This window comes from Sphaerodactylus townsendi, linkage group LG03 (genome assembly GCF_021028975.2).
Source record: "Sphaerodactylus townsendi isolate TG3544 linkage group LG03, MPM_Stown_v2.3, whole genome shotgun sequence".
In the NCBI taxonomy this organism is placed as follows: domain Eukaryota; kingdom Metazoa; phylum Chordata; class Lepidosauria; order Squamata; family Sphaerodactylidae; genus Sphaerodactylus; species Sphaerodactylus townsendi.
In genome coordinates this window covers 82,306,191-82,323,435 of record NC_059427.1, presented here as the reverse complement: position 1 = coordinate 82,323,435, position 17,245 = coordinate 82,306,191, and the positions used below count along the sequence as shown (strand labels likewise).

At 40.9% G+C, this 17,245-nt stretch overlaps 1 protein-coding gene across 2 annotated transcripts in view; it reads right to left on the bottom strand.

Annotated features, from left to right (window-relative positions):
• TBC1D9B (TBC1 domain family member 9B) overlaps positions 1–17,245 on the bottom strand; it is a 49,827-nt gene that overhangs the window by 14,890 nt on the left and 17,692 nt on the right. For both annotated transcript variants that reach the window (XM_048488555.1, XM_048488556.1), the window contains exons 3-14: positions 17,012–17,130; positions 16,060–16,288; positions 15,353–15,611; positions 13,532–13,739; positions 12,733–12,945; positions 10,726–10,887; positions 10,082–10,232; positions 7,301–7,515; positions 6,400–6,517; positions 4,281–4,566; positions 2,196–2,325; positions 646–744 (exon numbers count right to left, since the gene is read on the bottom strand). In XM_048488555.1, coding sequence (XP_048344512.1) covers positions 646–744; positions 2,196–2,325; positions 4,281–4,566; positions 6,400–6,517; positions 7,301–7,515; positions 10,082–10,232; positions 10,726–10,887; positions 12,733–12,945; positions 13,532–13,739; positions 15,353–15,611; positions 16,060–16,288; positions 17,012–17,130 — 2,189 coding nt within the window. The remainder of the gene's footprint in view (positions 1–645; positions 745–2,195; positions 2,326–4,280; positions 4,567–6,399; positions 6,518–7,300; positions 7,516–10,081; positions 10,233–10,725; positions 10,888–12,732; positions 12,946–13,531; positions 13,740–15,352; positions 15,612–16,059; positions 16,289–17,011; positions 17,131–17,245) is intronic.

Genomic DNA, 17,245 nt, shown 5'->3' with positions numbered 1-17,245 from the left:
TTCAGCTTTTATCTCCTTAATCTGCTCAGTGTCAAACATCTACAAGGGCACTGGAGAGTACTGCCAGAGACATCTGATGCTGTCTGGAGGGAATGAACACAACCACAGAACAAATAATAGGAAAAAACCCTGCAGCGGGAAGATGTGAAAGCTTCTCTTCCTTAGAGATCACTTGGCAAAACAGCCCAGGTAATGAGATGGGTCAGTTTCTCTTGTCACTTCTACTTCCCCCTCCCCCAGTCACTTGATGGGGTAGAAAAAAGTAAAAAGGAGAGCGCTAACCAGCAGGGTTTTGTGGCAAGAGCAGCCAAGGATCCCTCTTTTGTTAAAAATCACAACTGTCAACTACTCTCATCAGCTTCCCATCCCAATTTGTTATGGCAGCTGCTCAGATCTGCAGATGTAAACTGAAATAATCCCTTGCAATTCCTTAATTTGGCTCAAACCAGATTGGACACAGGACAATTTTCTGTACAAGGGCCCAAAGCAATATGTTTTTGGTGACATGCCAACTGGGCTGCTTAGCTGCCATTTCTTTCTTTGGAGTTTTAACTTACTATCCCAAAGGTCCAGAGTGAGTGACGTACAAGGAAAAAATGATCAAGACACGTGTAATATGTATATTAAAAAATGGGTTCCACTTACTACACTCCGCTTGGCTGTGTCCTCCAAAGAATGGATTACCTTCAATCTCTGCTTAAAGCGCATCTGCTCAATATCATCTGCCTTCAAATGGCTGAATTTCTATGGCCAGAAAAGTAGATCAGGTTCATCTTTAAAGTCACAGCACTCAATGACACACTGCAAGCATTCAATGGCACACTGGAAATTGGCAGATGGTTAAGTAAAGCAACTGGTGTCACTGAGGAGGAAGAAAACTGTGTATGAAGTAACTGATGATGGACTACAGATCCGAAGCTTTGTTTGGAAGCCACAGACACAAACACTGAGGAGCAGGGAGGAAAGAAGGCGGCCTGTCAGCAGCAATTCAAGTAGAATCATCTCCTGAGCACCAAGTGGGGCAGCACAGAGAAGTTTTGCTTCTGTAGCACTTGCCAAACATACACATTTCAGAAAAAGAAAAATCAAAACTAACAAGAAGCTTTTAGAGGAGTGATAATAGCATCAACCCCACACTTAATAAACAAATAAACTAAGGGGTTTAACCAGTGGCGAAGCTATAATGGGGACATCCAGGGACAATTGTCCCAGGCGCTTCCCTGTTAAGTCACCGGGGGGGAGGGAAATCACCTCCACACTCCTCCCCTGCCCCTCTCGCCCCAACAGACTGCTCCTTCAAGTTGAAGGAGCAGTCTGTTGGGGCAAGGCTGGGCCATGGAGAAAAGGAGGCCCGACCCTGCAGGCTGCCCAAGACCGCCGCCATGCCGTAAAGATAAGTGAGGCATGGGGAGGGGGGGGGAGCCTGGGCCTGGCAGAAGCCTCCCCCCCCCAACCCAAAAAGGCCAGCTGGGCCTGCAGGGGCCCGGCAGAAGCCTTTCATCCCCCCCCCCTCCAAAAAGGCCAGCCAGGCTGGCAGGGACTCGGCAGAAACCTTCCCTCCCTCCCACCCTAAAAGACCAGCTGGGCCTGCAGGGGCCCGGCAGAAGCCTTCCCTCCCCCAGCAGATGCCTCCAGCACTCCAGCCTTGGCATTTTGGGGTTTTTTTAAGCCGAGAAAGGGACCCTTTCTCGGCTTAAAAATCAAACACCGAGGCTGGAGCGCCCCTCTCTTTCTCTCTGAGAGACTCCCTCTCAGAGAGAGACAGGGTCACTCCAGTCTCCTCTGCCCATGAAACAGGATCTATGGGCTGAGCCTGCTCTCCCAGTCCCCATCCCATCCCCAGCAAGCTTGCTCTGCCCATGGATCACAGGATTCATGAGCAGAGCAAGCTCTCCCAACTTCCCCCCATCCTCTTTGAAATGATCTGATGCAAAAAATCATGGTGGGGGAGGGCAGTCACCTACAGAGGTGGGAGCGCAAATTTCAGATTTTGCTCTGGGCTCTAGCTATGCCATTTGTTCTAGCTACGCCTATGGGTTTAACCAACCGTAAATTTAATCATCCGGAGGAATAACCTGTATCTTGAATGTATGATGCTTCAAACATACATTAAAATTTGGAATAACAAATAATGCAAGACATTAAGACATTAAGCAGAAAATATCATATGAATTCAAAACTAAACAGTTGCAGACCTCATAGGCAGTTTTTATAAGTTGAAAGATATCAATTTGCACTGGTGGCTCATCTCCACTCGTCAATAACGCATGGAGATGCGGGATAGGCGGTGACACACTATGTCGATTAATGACATTATCCAGATACCTAAAGGAAAATCAAGAATGAAAACAGAATCTTGGTTTAGTCTATAATCTGACAATTAGAGCTAGAACAGTCAACACAATTCTGAATAGTTTACATTTTTCTACCAAGCTTGCCTAATTCCGCTGATGAGAACTATCTTGAGAACAATCAATTTTACTATTTGCCCTTTATGAATAACCTTTTATGAATAAACTGCAGTTCCCAAAAATTAGATTTATTTTCATTTATGTGCCATCTTTCTCACTGGTACTTAAGTATGATACAATTTGACAAGACAACTGCAAAATTTAACATTTGAATGATAATATTTGAACCTAACAGCAAAGGTTCCTTTCAAAATGCAATCAGCAAACAGATTACAAAATATGACATTTGAGTCTAATAGCAAATATTCCGAGTAAAACAAACATAATGCAGTGGAACTGGGAATAAAGAAATGGAAGTCAAAAGACTGCCAGTAAGTCTAGTAAAGGCAGCAGAGAAGTGTACCCTTCATCTACATTTAGACAGAGGTCATCTACTAGGGTCACTGGTGCCATCTCCATCCCAGCTGTATGAAGGCCTGTATTTATATCAGAGATTGAGAGATTTTCTCTGCAAAGAACTTTGCAAAAGAATGACAACTAATTGTTGGTTCCTGGGAGTTTAAGGGCTGAGACCCTGGAGTCAACAAGTGGCAAATTACTTTAAACAGCTGAGCTGGGTGCAAACTGGATGCTGCACCAATAACAGAAAAGTAGGAATTTTTTGCTGCTGTCATCACCACTGACATCAACAGACTGCATGTCTGTTGGTGTCAGTAGAAGAAGAAGAGTTAGATTTATATCCCCCTATCTCTCCTGTAAGGAGACTCAAAGGGGCTGACAATCTCCTTTCCCTCCCACCCCCACAACAAACACCCTGTGAGGTAGGTGGGGCTGAGAGAACTCAGAAGAACTGTGACTAGCCCAAGGTCACCAAGCTGGCATGGGTTGAAATGCACAGGCTAATCTAAATTCCCCAGATAAGCCTCCACAGCTCAAGCGGCAGAGCAGGGAATCAAACCCGGTTCCTCCAGATTAGAGTGAGTGAGAGTTTTCCACCAGTGTCGGTTCCTATCCTCTTCAAGTTACTTAGTTCCATACTAAACCAAGGCGCTGGATTCCTTCTTGAGAGTTGGAGAGGTCAATAGGAGGCATCTGAGTCAATGGTTTCCAGGAGCTTCTTATTCTAGGCATCCATCATGGCCTGATGAGCTGGGATCTTAAAGTCACCCAAGGCATTTTGGAGGCTGGATAGATTCATGAATCCTTGTGGGCAAATCATTTTGACTGCCCCCTTGCTCCTGCAGAGCATTGGTGCCATACTGGCTTGCGTCTTGAGGAGACTGTGGTCAGGCCATGGCACAAGGCGAATCTCCAGTACCCTGGGTAGCTCCTCCCCCACCAATTCAGAGTAACATATTAGGCATCACTGTGCTCTAAAGAAACTACAAACAAGTTATAGTGAGATGAAATTTAAGTTGCCTTTCTCTGACAAGAAAACAGAAGGTTGGACCCAAAGATGTTTCAGGCCACTGAGGGACCCTTTCTGTTTATTTATTTCTCCCATGACAGATTTCCCTTGCTTCACTTTGCATGCTGCGCCTGAAAATCACTTCACTTAAGGAAGTAGCCATTTTGGGGATCTTAGTGGGCGCTGCAGGAGATGCGAAAGTTCAGTTCTGTTAATGGATCCTGCAATAACAACAGATCTCTCTGCACTGACTTTCTATGCCAGAACATTCCACAAATACATTGAAATGCAGTGGAAGAATCAGGTTTATTATCCTTGTAAAAATGTAGTTTCTTCCTACTATACAACCAATACCAGGGAAGTAAGAAACTTCAGTTGCTAGCAAGAGAGGAATAATTACCAAAATCTGGCAACGATTGCCAAAACCTATGCAATTTACATGGAAGAACAACAAAGATTACCTGCCCAGGACAGTCATCGCCTCGCCTTCATCGGAACAGTTTAGCAGCTTGTCCATGTTGGCATCCAGAATAGCCAGAGAGACCTGCAAGATGACCTTGATGCCTTCATAGAAGAAACAGTCAACAATGACAACAGCACTTTCAAAAGGCATGACACTGAGGAAGAGGGTGAGGAACCAAGAGAGTGATATGCTAGAAATGACACCCAGATCCTGCATCTTCTCAGACAAATGGGGAAGACAGTCCTGTGTGAGCTCCTCAAAGATGCCCTGGTCTACCAACGCACCTGTATAGATAATGGAGACAGAGGGAAAGCGTCAAGGATGTGATAGTAAGCTAGTACAAAAACCTGCTTGTCTTGGAATGAGTTTGCATGCAAATGTTTCAAGATATTTCAACTGTAAATTCTTCTTCTTGAGAAAGCAATGTTAGCTGACATGAAACATGAAAAGCTCCGCCTGGAATGTTTAGGCTGCATTACTATGTTGCTCATTAAAGACATCATATGAGGTTGCAGTTGTTAAGTGATGGGCATGCAACTGTGAATTCATTGTATTGTTGAAGGCTTCCACGGCCGGAATCACTGGGGTGTTGTGTGGTTTCCGGGCTATATGGCCATGTTCTACTAGAAACCACACAAAGCTCCTGTGAATCCTTACACTCTTAGTTTGCTTCCAAATGAGATTCACATACTGTTTTCCTTCAGTGCTTGACAAATCCCAGTCATCAGATCAACACTACGCATAGAAATTTCACTATAGCACCTAGTATGTTCAGAGGTGGTTTTATCATAGCATCTCTTAGTCAAAGAACAAAATTTATTTTTCATTTCACACCAGAATGTTTCAATGTATGACATACAATGCATGTATACAAAGTTCTTGTCATTGCTTGTTTATATGTTAACATTACACCATGCAATGATGGCGAATGAAGTCATTTCTTAACTAGCTGCTTTTTATTCAGGCTCCAATATTCCATTAAATGGGGCTTTTAAAACTAATAATGGAATTATGAAAAACTGGAAAGAAAACAGGCTAGTTCAAAGTTTAGGTTTTTCTTGTACTGATGACAACTAGGGTCATGCCTGTACCTATTTCTATTTGGTACTTTTGTCACAGTTTTAATAACATTATGAAAAATTGTGAAGATATTAGAATTAGATTTTGAGGTAGCAATTATTAGAAAATGAAATAATCAAAATATAAATTCTGAAGGCTGAAAAATGATGGCTTCTGCAGGCAGAGAAGGTTAAGGTCTTTTTAAAAACAACGATTGTCTACTTTCTTTACTTTAATAATTGATTTTACATTTATCTGAAAGCAAAAACATAACCTGCAATTGTCCAGAAGTGTATTTCCTGGGACCAAGTAATTCCATGAACCACCACCACCATAAAGATTTAATTCTAAGTTATTTCTATATACAATTTAATAATATTAAAGTACAAGCTTATATTCATTACATGGCCTTGGAAAAAACTTATGTGATCCCTTTCAACTCTAAAATTTAAATATGTTTTTTAAAAAATTCTTACTAAAACCATGGTAATTTTATGGGACCAACAGCCACATCTGGGGAGGGGAGTGGAATCTGTCAGTGGAAGCGGTGTGGGCTTCCACCAGTGGAAATGCCCTCCCCGGGGCACTTACCTGGGTAGAGGGGCGAAATCGCTGCATGTGGCCACTGGTGGCCTCCCCCGGCACTGGGACATGGGATGTTGTGCCAGTGTCCCAGCTGCCGCCACAATGGGAGCAGTCCATGGGCGTGGCCAGGGGAGGAGCCAACGTTAATCAGCTTCCTCCCAGTCATTTACCACTTTATGCGGGTGGCAGGGGAGTCTATTCAGAGGCTTCCCGGCAACTGGGAGGCTGTTTCGTTTTGCTAGCCTCCCCATGCCACCAGGAAGTGTCTTGGGGACCAGCGGAGTGGGGAGGTTACGGCACCATCACCCCCTACCTTGCCACTTGGATGTGTCTGCAAAGCTTCCACTATGTTTATACTTCCTTCCACTATGTTTATACTTCCTTAGCTGTTCAACAGTACATAAATAAATTATCTTTTCCTCTCTTTCACGTATTAATCCTAGTTTCCAAAGTTAAATGGATGAAAAGCTTACCAACCACTCTGGTGTTGTAGTAATCTGGTAACATCCTTTCACACAAGGCTACAAGAAGCCAGAAAGCTTCTTCCTCATTACAGTACAGAAGTAATACGGACGTCACAATGTTCATGGCCTGTCAGGGATGTACACATGACATATGTAGAGAGAAAGGAATCTTTAATAGACCAGAAACGCATTTAAGAAGATCATCATACACCATTGTTACCCAAAATGTTGGGGTCTGACCCTTTCAGAGTGGGGAACTAGCAAAGGGCAGACCTTGCTTAACGAGAGCTGGGTAAGCTCAGAATCTTGGTTGCCTATGTATACAGAAAGTTGCTTTTGCAAAAAAAAATCTGTTTTCCCCTCTGGCTGCAGACTCTCCTCATGCCATTGCATGCCAGGAGTAGCATATTATGGAAGGGGGCTGCAGTGGGAGGGGTGTCATGATGGTGCCTTTGTGTGTGTGTGTGTGTGTGTGTGTGTGGGGAATCGCTTTCACTTTTGCAGGTGCAGTATTATCACTTCGAGCTGTGGCCTTGGAGTTCTGCGGCTGGGAAGAGACTCCAGGCCAGACAATGAGAACTGTCTGCTTCTCATGTGGGGGTGGGGATCTTACACTCATATTATCAAGAGTCTGGTGCGGTTTTTGCCAGAACTCTCTTTCTATGCTCCTGACATGTCTTCAATAAAAGCCTTGAACCAATCAAGTGATTTACTGTCTGAACAGGGAATCTTTCAAGGGGAGGGAAATTCCATTGTACCACCGGCAAATTTAGTCTGGATCCATTCCAACTCAATGTGTATGTGTAACATATCTAAATAGCTAACAACTGCAAAGAGGATTACTCAGTTATTATTCAACTTCAATTCTAGCACCATCACAACACAACACAGTCCAATAGTTCTTTTTTACCTGGCAATACCCAATGGTGGGATTCCGAAAAGCATATGCTGTTAGTACCCTTCGAAGAGCAGCAATTCCCAGTTCGTTCTGGAAGGCAGGATGCTCTGGCATGGAACGGTGCAGGTCTCTTTCAATTTCCTCTGTAGCAAGACTATACTTTCCCACTGACTGTTCCACCAAGTCTGCATAGTACCCAGGATGAGTGACCATCTCATTCCAGGCCCCTGCAGACACACAAAAACAGCTTTCTGATCAATGACATTCTGGATAAATTTGCGGCTTGTCCTTTACATGCTGGATGCCTTGCAGGAGTATTATACCCAGATCAAAATGAAGGGCATAATTTAGTAATAAAGATGATACATATTTAAATGTGACTTTTAAAAGTATGCAATTTACCCAGCACTCCATGAGTGTACAAGATCATTTTCATGAAGAGGGAAAGGGATTGACCATTTGTCATAGTTTAGGACTAAGAAATCTGACCAGCTTTTTATCAGTTTTATTATCAGTCTGCAGAACTGATTCAGGGATAGATGCTCAGCATGTTCTGGATGGGCTACCTACCTTCTGAATGATTTGTCACATCTGCTTTGATAACATCCAAATAAGATATGCTGTATGTTAGGATGCCCTTGAAAACCATTTGGTAAATTCAACTGGTATAAAATACTTCAACTGGCTGAAGTCAACTGAGTTAGGGCTTTTCTGCAAGTTTTTTTTTGGGGGGGGGGAGGAGGAAGAGTGGTGGCGGCGGTTTTGGGTCTACTGCTTTAGTTTATCTCCTGATTTCCACAAACATTTTTGTGCCTTTTGTTTTCACTTCAGTTTTTTTCATCATATCTCCCCTCACATTTGCCTTGAGACCACTTTTATCCTGATAATTTTCTGGAAGCCAATTTTCAGTTAGCTTTTTCCTCGGGTGCACTCTCATCAGATTCAGAAGCTAAGCAATGTCAACACAGGCAAGTATTTGGATGGGAGATATCCAAGGAACACCAGGGTCGTGATGCAGAGGCAGGCAATGGAAACCCACCTCTGAAATCTTTTACCTCAAAAACCCCACTGGGCCACCATAGAAGTCTACTGTGACTTGATAGCAAAGTTTTTTTAAGTTTGTCAGTTCTCCTTGTCCCACCTACTCTGCACCTACCTCCAGTCCACTTTCTGATGACTGGACTGCCACCACCATCAAACCACTCCCTCTCCTCTCCCTGGCCCTGAAGACAAGTGGTTTCAGTTGTTTTTTTATGAGATGGCATTAAAATATCAGCTTTCTTCTTAATGACAGGTCAAACAGACTCTCTGAATTATCAGCTTTCATTTTATTATTATTGTTATTGTTTATTATTGTTATTGTTATTATTATTGTAGATTTCACAGCTGCCAGATCTTTAGCTGGTTGTTGGCCTTCATTACAATTCGAGTCTCACCCAGAAGCCTAGGAAGTTGTAATGTATCGGCGTAGTATTCGTGCGGATCCCAGCAGGGCTGCCTTCTGAATTTGACAGATGTTAATTTTGTCAATTCGAAGATGTTTCAAGTGCTGCCCTAGTGTTTTTGGGATGGCGCCCAGTGTGCCGATTACCACTGGGAATCATCATCATCATCATCATCATCATCATCATCATCATCATCATCATCATCATCATCATCATCATCATCATCATCATCATCATCATCATCATCATCATCATCATCATCATCATCATCATCATCATTTAATATACTGCCCCTCCCCGAAGGGCTCTGGGTGGTGTACAACATAAAAAATCATACATAAAACATCATAAATACATCATCACTAGGGGAGCGAATAAATAATTATAATTAATGTCCAAGCTCCATCACTATAAAATTAGTCCCATTTAAAACAGTGGTTATTTCCTAACATAGGCATCCCACGAAAAACCTTACTTATTTAAAAAACCCTTACTTATTTAAAAAATATTCCAGCCTCTACCCTCATAGCGATACAAGGAAAAAGGCATACATCTGCAAGGGAAGATGCTACAGATTTTGTTTTAAAAAATAAAAGCTGGGAGCTCAGAAAATGTTTTTGACCTCATTACAGCAGCATATTGATATTTTAGTGCCCTTTAAAAAATGCAGACATGATATCAATATAGCAAAATAAGCAGGCACAAAAAATAAACCATGGCCAAATAGATTCCAATGCTTATGGATTGACTCTCAAGGAAATCAAGAGTAAATTGAGCATCTGGAAAACCTCTAAGCCACACAACAATGACACTTTAAAACCAGTTGTATTGACTGCCAGTTTGCTTGTAATACAAATGTTAGTATTGACCTTTAAAACTCTACAAAGGCTCAGGATACCTAAAGGACTGCCTCCACCTTTATCAACCTGTCCAACTCATGAGAACAGTGAAGCATAACTTCCTGTGTGAACCAATAAAAACAAGAGTGTAACTGACTGGGACCTTCAGAAGGGTTTCTTTTGCTACTGTTCCTAAATTCTGGCACTCCATCCCTCAGGAGGTAAGATTGGAACTGTCCTGGCAGGCCTTCCAAGTTTAAGACTTTTGATCTGGAAATCCTATAAATTGGACTGAGACATGGGGAAGATATGTCTTATTGTTTTCAGTTGCCTGTTCTGTCCGACTGCTTTTATGTATTGATGGTTTGTTTTTAATGATGTAATCTTTTTCAGTTTTGTTAGCAGCTATCAAGGGCCTATAATGGGCAGAACATAGAATTTGGAAATAAAATATATTTTTTAAAAACTGCAATTACCTATCATTTGGAACACACAGCATGACTGCTCACCTGAAAACAGCAGCCACAGTTCTCCACGAAGATTTTCTGGAATCCCTTTTAGCACTAGTTCACGGGTCTTGGCTGTGCGATACATACACATTCCTCTTCCATATTCAAAGAAATGAATATTCCATGATTCCTCCTTCATTTTCTCTTTTGCCTTAGAGAGGAACTCATTATTAGAATCAAATTACTAGAGACATCTGTTGACCCAGTCTGAGTTTTCACTCTACTCCCAAGCAGTGTGCCTTGCTCTCTAAATACATCAACATTTCTCTCCTATTTTAATTTGCGATTGAAATGTGCAAGATGAAAAGCAAGATAAAAAGCTTATCTCTGGATGGGCAAAATTAGTAAAGAATGGTGTGTAAGGCCGCATCATAGCACAACACAGGAAATAATCTGAATTGAGTTTATAAAGCACACCGAGTTGGAGACCAGATTAATAATACATGTTCAAATGCAGAGATTAGCATTTTTCAGATACCCAAGGATTAGTGAAGCTATTGCAAGTGTTGTTATATTTGATGGTGTTTTCTCAAATAATTATGAGGGTTTGTATAAGCTGTAGTTTTTATGTAATATTTTATTGCTTCTGTTATTAATAAACCAACATTTAAGATTTTTCCCAACTGAAAGAGCAGATAAATTACCCAGTGCGATTCAGAGATATTCTCATGGTTTGTGCCAAACAATTTAAGTAATCCATGGGACGCCGTTGGCACTTTGTCTGCACAAAAGTTAGCCAGCTGGTTATTGAAAGGCGAGGCAGGACTGACTTCAAGAGGGCTGCTGGGAGACAACTCTGGAGTTTCCTAAAAAAATTAAAATATAAACTGAAAACAAAACACTGAACTGACTGTGAGGACGTCTTCTTGCTGGTGGAATGAAGGTAGCCTTGATAGTTAATCCACCTGCTGGCTTCACAGGCAGAGCTATGCCAATTAAGCAGTTTCTGTCCTCCTTTGTCAGAAAGAGCACCTCCATGTCAAGTGCGGAACAGCATAGACTTGCATTGAATATTATACACTGAAAATACTGTTTTAAATATAAGGAAAAAAGGAAAGAAAGAGGACTCCCCAAGGAAACTTGTATTAGGAGGGTAAGGGTATCCTGGGAGAACACAGAATTACTCCACAGAAATTATGGAAGAGTGGGAGATCTTCGGTTTTACTGAAAATAAGGTCCAACATTTTGCTCTCCATCAATGGAGAAGTTTTCCTAATGACTGATATATGGCAGCTGTAACTTTTCCCAGTAGGTAGCTCAATTATGGAGGAAGGAGGTTTTGGTGGAACATTCATGTTCTGAATCCTGTTCTGGAGAAAGTGCTATGAAAAAAATCTAAAATTTTTGAATACATACATACATACAGTGAAGATCTAAAAATATTTGTCTCCTTCTATACCAAGAAGATGGACAGGAATATATATTTGCATTACAGGTCATCTCATCTCATCCAGCTCACTGAAAAGATAATTTGTCATATGGGCAATTTTCCAGAGTAAAAAGGAATAACAGAAAGCATTTTGACTATAAGAGATCTGCCAGAAGTTTTGAAGTACAACTATTCATGGCACATAATAAAAAGTCAAAGAGCAGACAAATCACTAAAAAAGAGTTTGTTTAGTTCTAAAAAGAAAAAAGAAACAAAATGAAGAATTACATGGGGTTTGGATTTCTCACCATTCAGTAGCAAAATCAAAAAAGTGATTTTGAAATATTGGCTACTAATTAATGACATCCCAAGGTGCAGTGAACCTCCAGTTATGGGTTTTAGAAGAACTAAAAGTCTCACTAATTATTTGATACATTCTGATATTCAACAGGTCAAACCACTTAACCAGTCGCTAGCTAGACCAGTCGCTAGCTAGACCACAACACTTTGCCTGTTTCATTGGGGGGAGGGGGTATTTTTGGAAAGGGGCTACAATATTGATATAACAGCAACATCGACATAACAGCAATTTAAAGGGATTTAACAAAGCCAGAAAACTTGTGACTACCTGGTGTGATAATATGTGTGCCTCTAGGGCTGATTCCGCATGGGCCAAAAACAGCAGTGTGAAAATGGTGTGAAAATGATGTTAAAGGGTTTCAAACTGTGTAAAAGGGTTTATACTGTTTTCAGACCGTTTTCACACTGCTGTTTTTGGCCCATGCGGAATCAGCCTAAGAGTGAGATGATGGGCGGAGTTATGAGAGCCAGGAACTGAGACCCGGGAAAGTTCAGCAGACATGTCACACAGCAGGCAGTGAGATGTCTCCTCACATGTAAACAGAGAAGCGCAGGGAGACCCCACTACAACCCCACTGCGCAGCGAAGAGCCCCGAGGAAAGCATTCCATGCATAATGGACTTATGTCCTACGGGGATGGGGCGGTATAATAAATCGAAATAAATAAATAAATAAATAAATAAATAAATGTCAACTTGGATTAAGAATGTCAACTTGGATTAAGAAATCCTGATAACTTTCTAAACCACCTGCAGCAAATTGAACAAAAATGTCATTTTCAAAATAAGCAAAGCAACTGGATTTAGACAGTTTTGAGTTTCCGAAACAAATTAACTGAAGCGAGAGTGAATCAATATATTCAAGATAATGTACAGATGTTACAGAAGGCTGACAGAGCCCTTCCAGAGTTCAATTCTAGTACCTCACATGTTTGGTCACCAAGGCTTTTCTTCCGTGTTTTGCCATTGCTGCATGGTTTCTTGGATGAAGTTTTCAGCAGAAAGTCAGAAATTCTCTGTACCAAGAAATCTCGGTCTTTCAAGTTGGCAAAAAGGAAGGTCATTTTACTTTTGGTACTGATTGAGAGCGGGCTGGGCAAGACACTGGAACTATCAGCTTTCTCAACAATTGTGACCTACAAAATACAATGAGGATAGTTTGGTTATGTCAGGCTTCTTCATAACTAAACATGTTCACAAACTGATATTTAACTTGTTATGATCTACAACCCAGACTTTTAACTTGCTTACAATTCTACTATCACTACATACAATGATTAGCACCATCAAATAGCTACCTTGATGCTTTTTCTTAAAGGCAGGGAGGTATATACATGAAATATATAAGAAATTATAATCCTGCAAACTGTGCAATGATGACTTTTGCTTCAAGCACCATGTTTTCTATCCATTTTGATTACCATGGCTCACACAGGTAAGATTAGAAGTTTCTCCTTATCTTCTCATACATAAAATGAAGAGTGCTTTAACTCTCTGGCTCTGGAAGCTGTTGTGACAAAACCAGTGCCATTCTCTATCATGTACATACTAGTGTTTCTTTCAGACACTGCCAAAATCTGTAACAGTAGATGTAAAACTGGATCTTGTTGCCCTCAGCTTAGAAATTATTTCTTCATCCCAATGAAAGACATGTGAAACTAAAAACAAATTCGTTATTAGACTTGATGCTGAGACAACTCATCACCAGAAAGAGGTTCCCACCTCCCTGAGTGGTATGATGAGATGACAGGCCTCTTCAGCCTTGCTAGCAAAACAAATGTAGTCATTGGAAACAAACATCTGGCCAAGTATGTGAATTTTGTTAAATGGGGTCCATAAAGTACAATCTGTGTGTCCGTCAAGACGTTCATCCTTGGGCAGTCGGAAAGTAGCACGGTACCAGTCATTTTTGGCTCGAGCATCCAGATCTCTGAAGAAACAGAAAAAAATACAATATGGAAATATTAGGAAACGTCTGGTGTGGAACTACGGTGGGCTGACATCTCTCAAAAAACAGAGAAACACCATGACCAAGATCACTGCCAGAAGACGAATTCCAGCTGATGTAATCTTCCTGGACAAAATGGAGATCGCGAGATAGCTCACTTGTACTCTGGATGGCTGCATCTCATGAAAAAACTTGCAAAAACAGACAATTGAAACAAAAGGCTTTTGGGACTAATGGACAAATAGGTAGAAAAGAGTCATGAAACTTTGTTTTTATATATGACTACAGCAGTAAGATTATTATATGCTCAAAAATGGAAAGGTCTAACATTATTTACAATAGAATTGTTAGAAAAGATGACAAAATTTGCAGAGATGGCTAAACTTACTTCTGTAATCAGATAAAAGACAATATATTTATTACAGACTGGCAACCCTTTATAGACTTTTTGCATGAAATGGAAAAAAATGAATTAATGATTTGGAGATTTAATGATTAAGAAAAAACTAATTAAATAATAAAAAGGGAGACTTTTTCTTTTTTGTAACCATAAAGTATTAAGTTTGTAATTTTGTTTGTATCTCTTGTAGAGTTTTTCTTCATACATATCTTCTTTTTAAGTTTCTATATATTTTCTCTTCCACCCTGTCTTTTATTTTTTTCCTTCTATTCTTGTCAACTGATTTTTCATATTAAATTTTTTAAATAAAGACATTAAATGAATGAGAATACTGGCAACATAAAAATGCCTCCTGCTATTCAATCCAACAAGTAAACACCACTGTTCTTCTAGCACAGCACAATCTTTACACATTGCAAAAACTGCCCCTTGTCAATAGAGTTGCATCTAAGATTCGCCTTCCAAGAAATCTAATATGATCTGAGAATAAAGTAAAAGAATTTGAGTAAGAAAAAAGTGGGAGAGCTGCACAGTTTTCACAACACTCAAAATGCATTAGTAGATAGTTAGAAGAACTTAAAAACAGAAGGTGGTAACCTCTAGAAAAGCCCTCCCAATATGCTGGGAAAGGGTAGCAGGGTGCTCCCTATACTTACCCCATGCTTACCCCATTTATATCTTAAAGAAGAAATTATTACAGATTTCTCCCCCTTACAACCAGGAAGGGATGTGCTCAGTTCGGGGGGAGGTGGTGGTGGAGAGGAACTTGTTTCCAACTTTAATTGCCATCTGTTTTATTGTCCGGTTTGACACTGAAATGTCACTGTTTTAAATTGCATTATTATTTATATTATTGATATTTTAACTGTTTTAAATATTGTATATGGTTTTATGTTGTGACCTGCCTTGGGCCCTGCAGGGATAGGGCAGGATATAAATTGATAAAGAAATAAAGAAAAAAAGAAAATCAAAACTGAAGTGTATTTGAGCTGGAAATATAGATTGTGCTTCCTATGATATGGCTGAAATTGTACAGTCTGCACACTTTATCATTAAATCAATTCCCTGGACTGGAGATTAAACGAGTCTTCACAAGGTTACTAAATATAAATATTTCATGAAAATATACAAGTTGCCTCTCAGTTTCACTTGTTTTCCTCCAAACTCTAGAATACACACACACACACACACACACCTTTTGAGTGCTGAGATATTCTTGAGAGGCTTGCTGGGTTTGGGAAGCAACATATCCTCCACGAAGCCTTTATTGTCCAGTAGCTGTCGCATGGCAATGTTAGCCAGCTGTTCCATCAACTTGAAGGTCTCGCTGATGTTGAGAAACATGGAGAAGTAGAGCTCACTGTCCCTGGTACTCACTTTGATGCATTCAGGGAACAGAAGAGTGGCATTCTTCTCCAGCTGGGTTACATCCACCCACTGTACTATTAGGGTCACTAGGAAAACATGGAAACCCAAGCAATCACTATCAGACTTCCAAACACATTTTAAACAAATGAGAAAATCTACATGAATCCATTCAGTTTTCATTTTCTAACTGCAGCATGATTCAGCAAAGTTCGCATATGCAAGAAAACATACAGACTAAGAAACCCTGCACATTGTTTGCAAAAATGGCTCAGACATTTTTAAGGCCAGTAAGGCAGACATAACACTGCCAACTGCTGAAACAGTTAATCACTCAGAAGTAGGTAGCTACACAATCACAAGTTCCTTTGCCTCCTTTCCAGAATGAAAATTCTACCTGCTCATTGTATCGCTCACAGTCAGGCCTCGTCAGCTGCTTAACTGCAGATATGACCCCAGTTTAAAACAAGCAACTAGCCCAGATCGGTTAAGCGAATGAGGTGTAGGCCAGAAAGATTCAGCAGACTTGCAGCTTACCTTCTTTGCCCAAAAGGAAGGAATAGAAACAGAGGTGATTAACAGTAAGATACAGCCAGCCTTGTCTCGGGACACGTCCTTTCCAGTAGCTGCAGGAGTAGTAATTGACTAGCTTCTCTCCTTCAGGCATTCCAAACTGTTTACGCATCTTCAGTTCTGCTTCCTTAAATTTACCTGGATCTTCTTCCCCCTGAGGCTGTTGATTCTTATTTTCTTCAGCAATGATGCCCTGCAGGAAAAAAGGAGCTGGAGATGAATGGCCTTCTACAGACTCAGGGTTTGGCACTACTAAATTGGTTGCACACAGTCCACATGCCCACCACCTGAGGCTGCACTTCTGTTGTGGGTGCACCACAGTTTTCTGAAGCATTCTATACATGGGAAAACATGGCAGCTTAAGCACCACTATGGTGCTTGTTTTGTGGAATACACTTTTACAAACACCCACCGAACATTGTAAGTGACAAACAATGGAACCTCCTCCCATACAGACATCCCCACCCTGTTTCCATGTCAACTTCCTTTTTAAAAGTTTTTATTTTATGTTCATCCATTTTGAATGTGGGAATGCTTCTCTTACCACAAAGAAAATCATGAAGGAAGTGATGGCAAAAATAAAGTTGATGGTGATTAATATGGTTCAGCATTAAAACTAATAAAGTCGTTTTGTTTCCATGGATAAAATATACACATTTTAGCTGACAGCCAATCATATACTTCTGTCCGTTTTCATGTTGGATCAGTTCTGATCCTGGCAGCATTGTTGCCCAATGCAAGGGGTTGTCCCCTAATGGAAGAGGTGAGCCCTGTGCCAAGGGTAAGCACCACAGTCAGCCACGTGGATCCATCCTGGGATGTACTGAAGACATCTGTCCCACAATGAACTCCACATAAAGATGCACTCTTTAGCGCCAGGACAAAGGAAGTGTACGGAAGAGAAGGTGTTTCTTACATGTATCTTGCCCTTGACAAAGGTAGTGATATCCTCTGCATTATCAAAGATGGCGAGAGTCTGGAGCAAGTTATTCTCTAGCCATTCCCAGTGTGTTGTGATTTCTTTACGGGATGAACCTAACAACAAATTAACAAATGACAACAAGATGGTAACAGCCACAAGTGAGTTTAAAGTCAGAAAAGCAAGCATCCCTATGGAATGTTTAAGTAGTGACAAAACCATGCTTCTCAC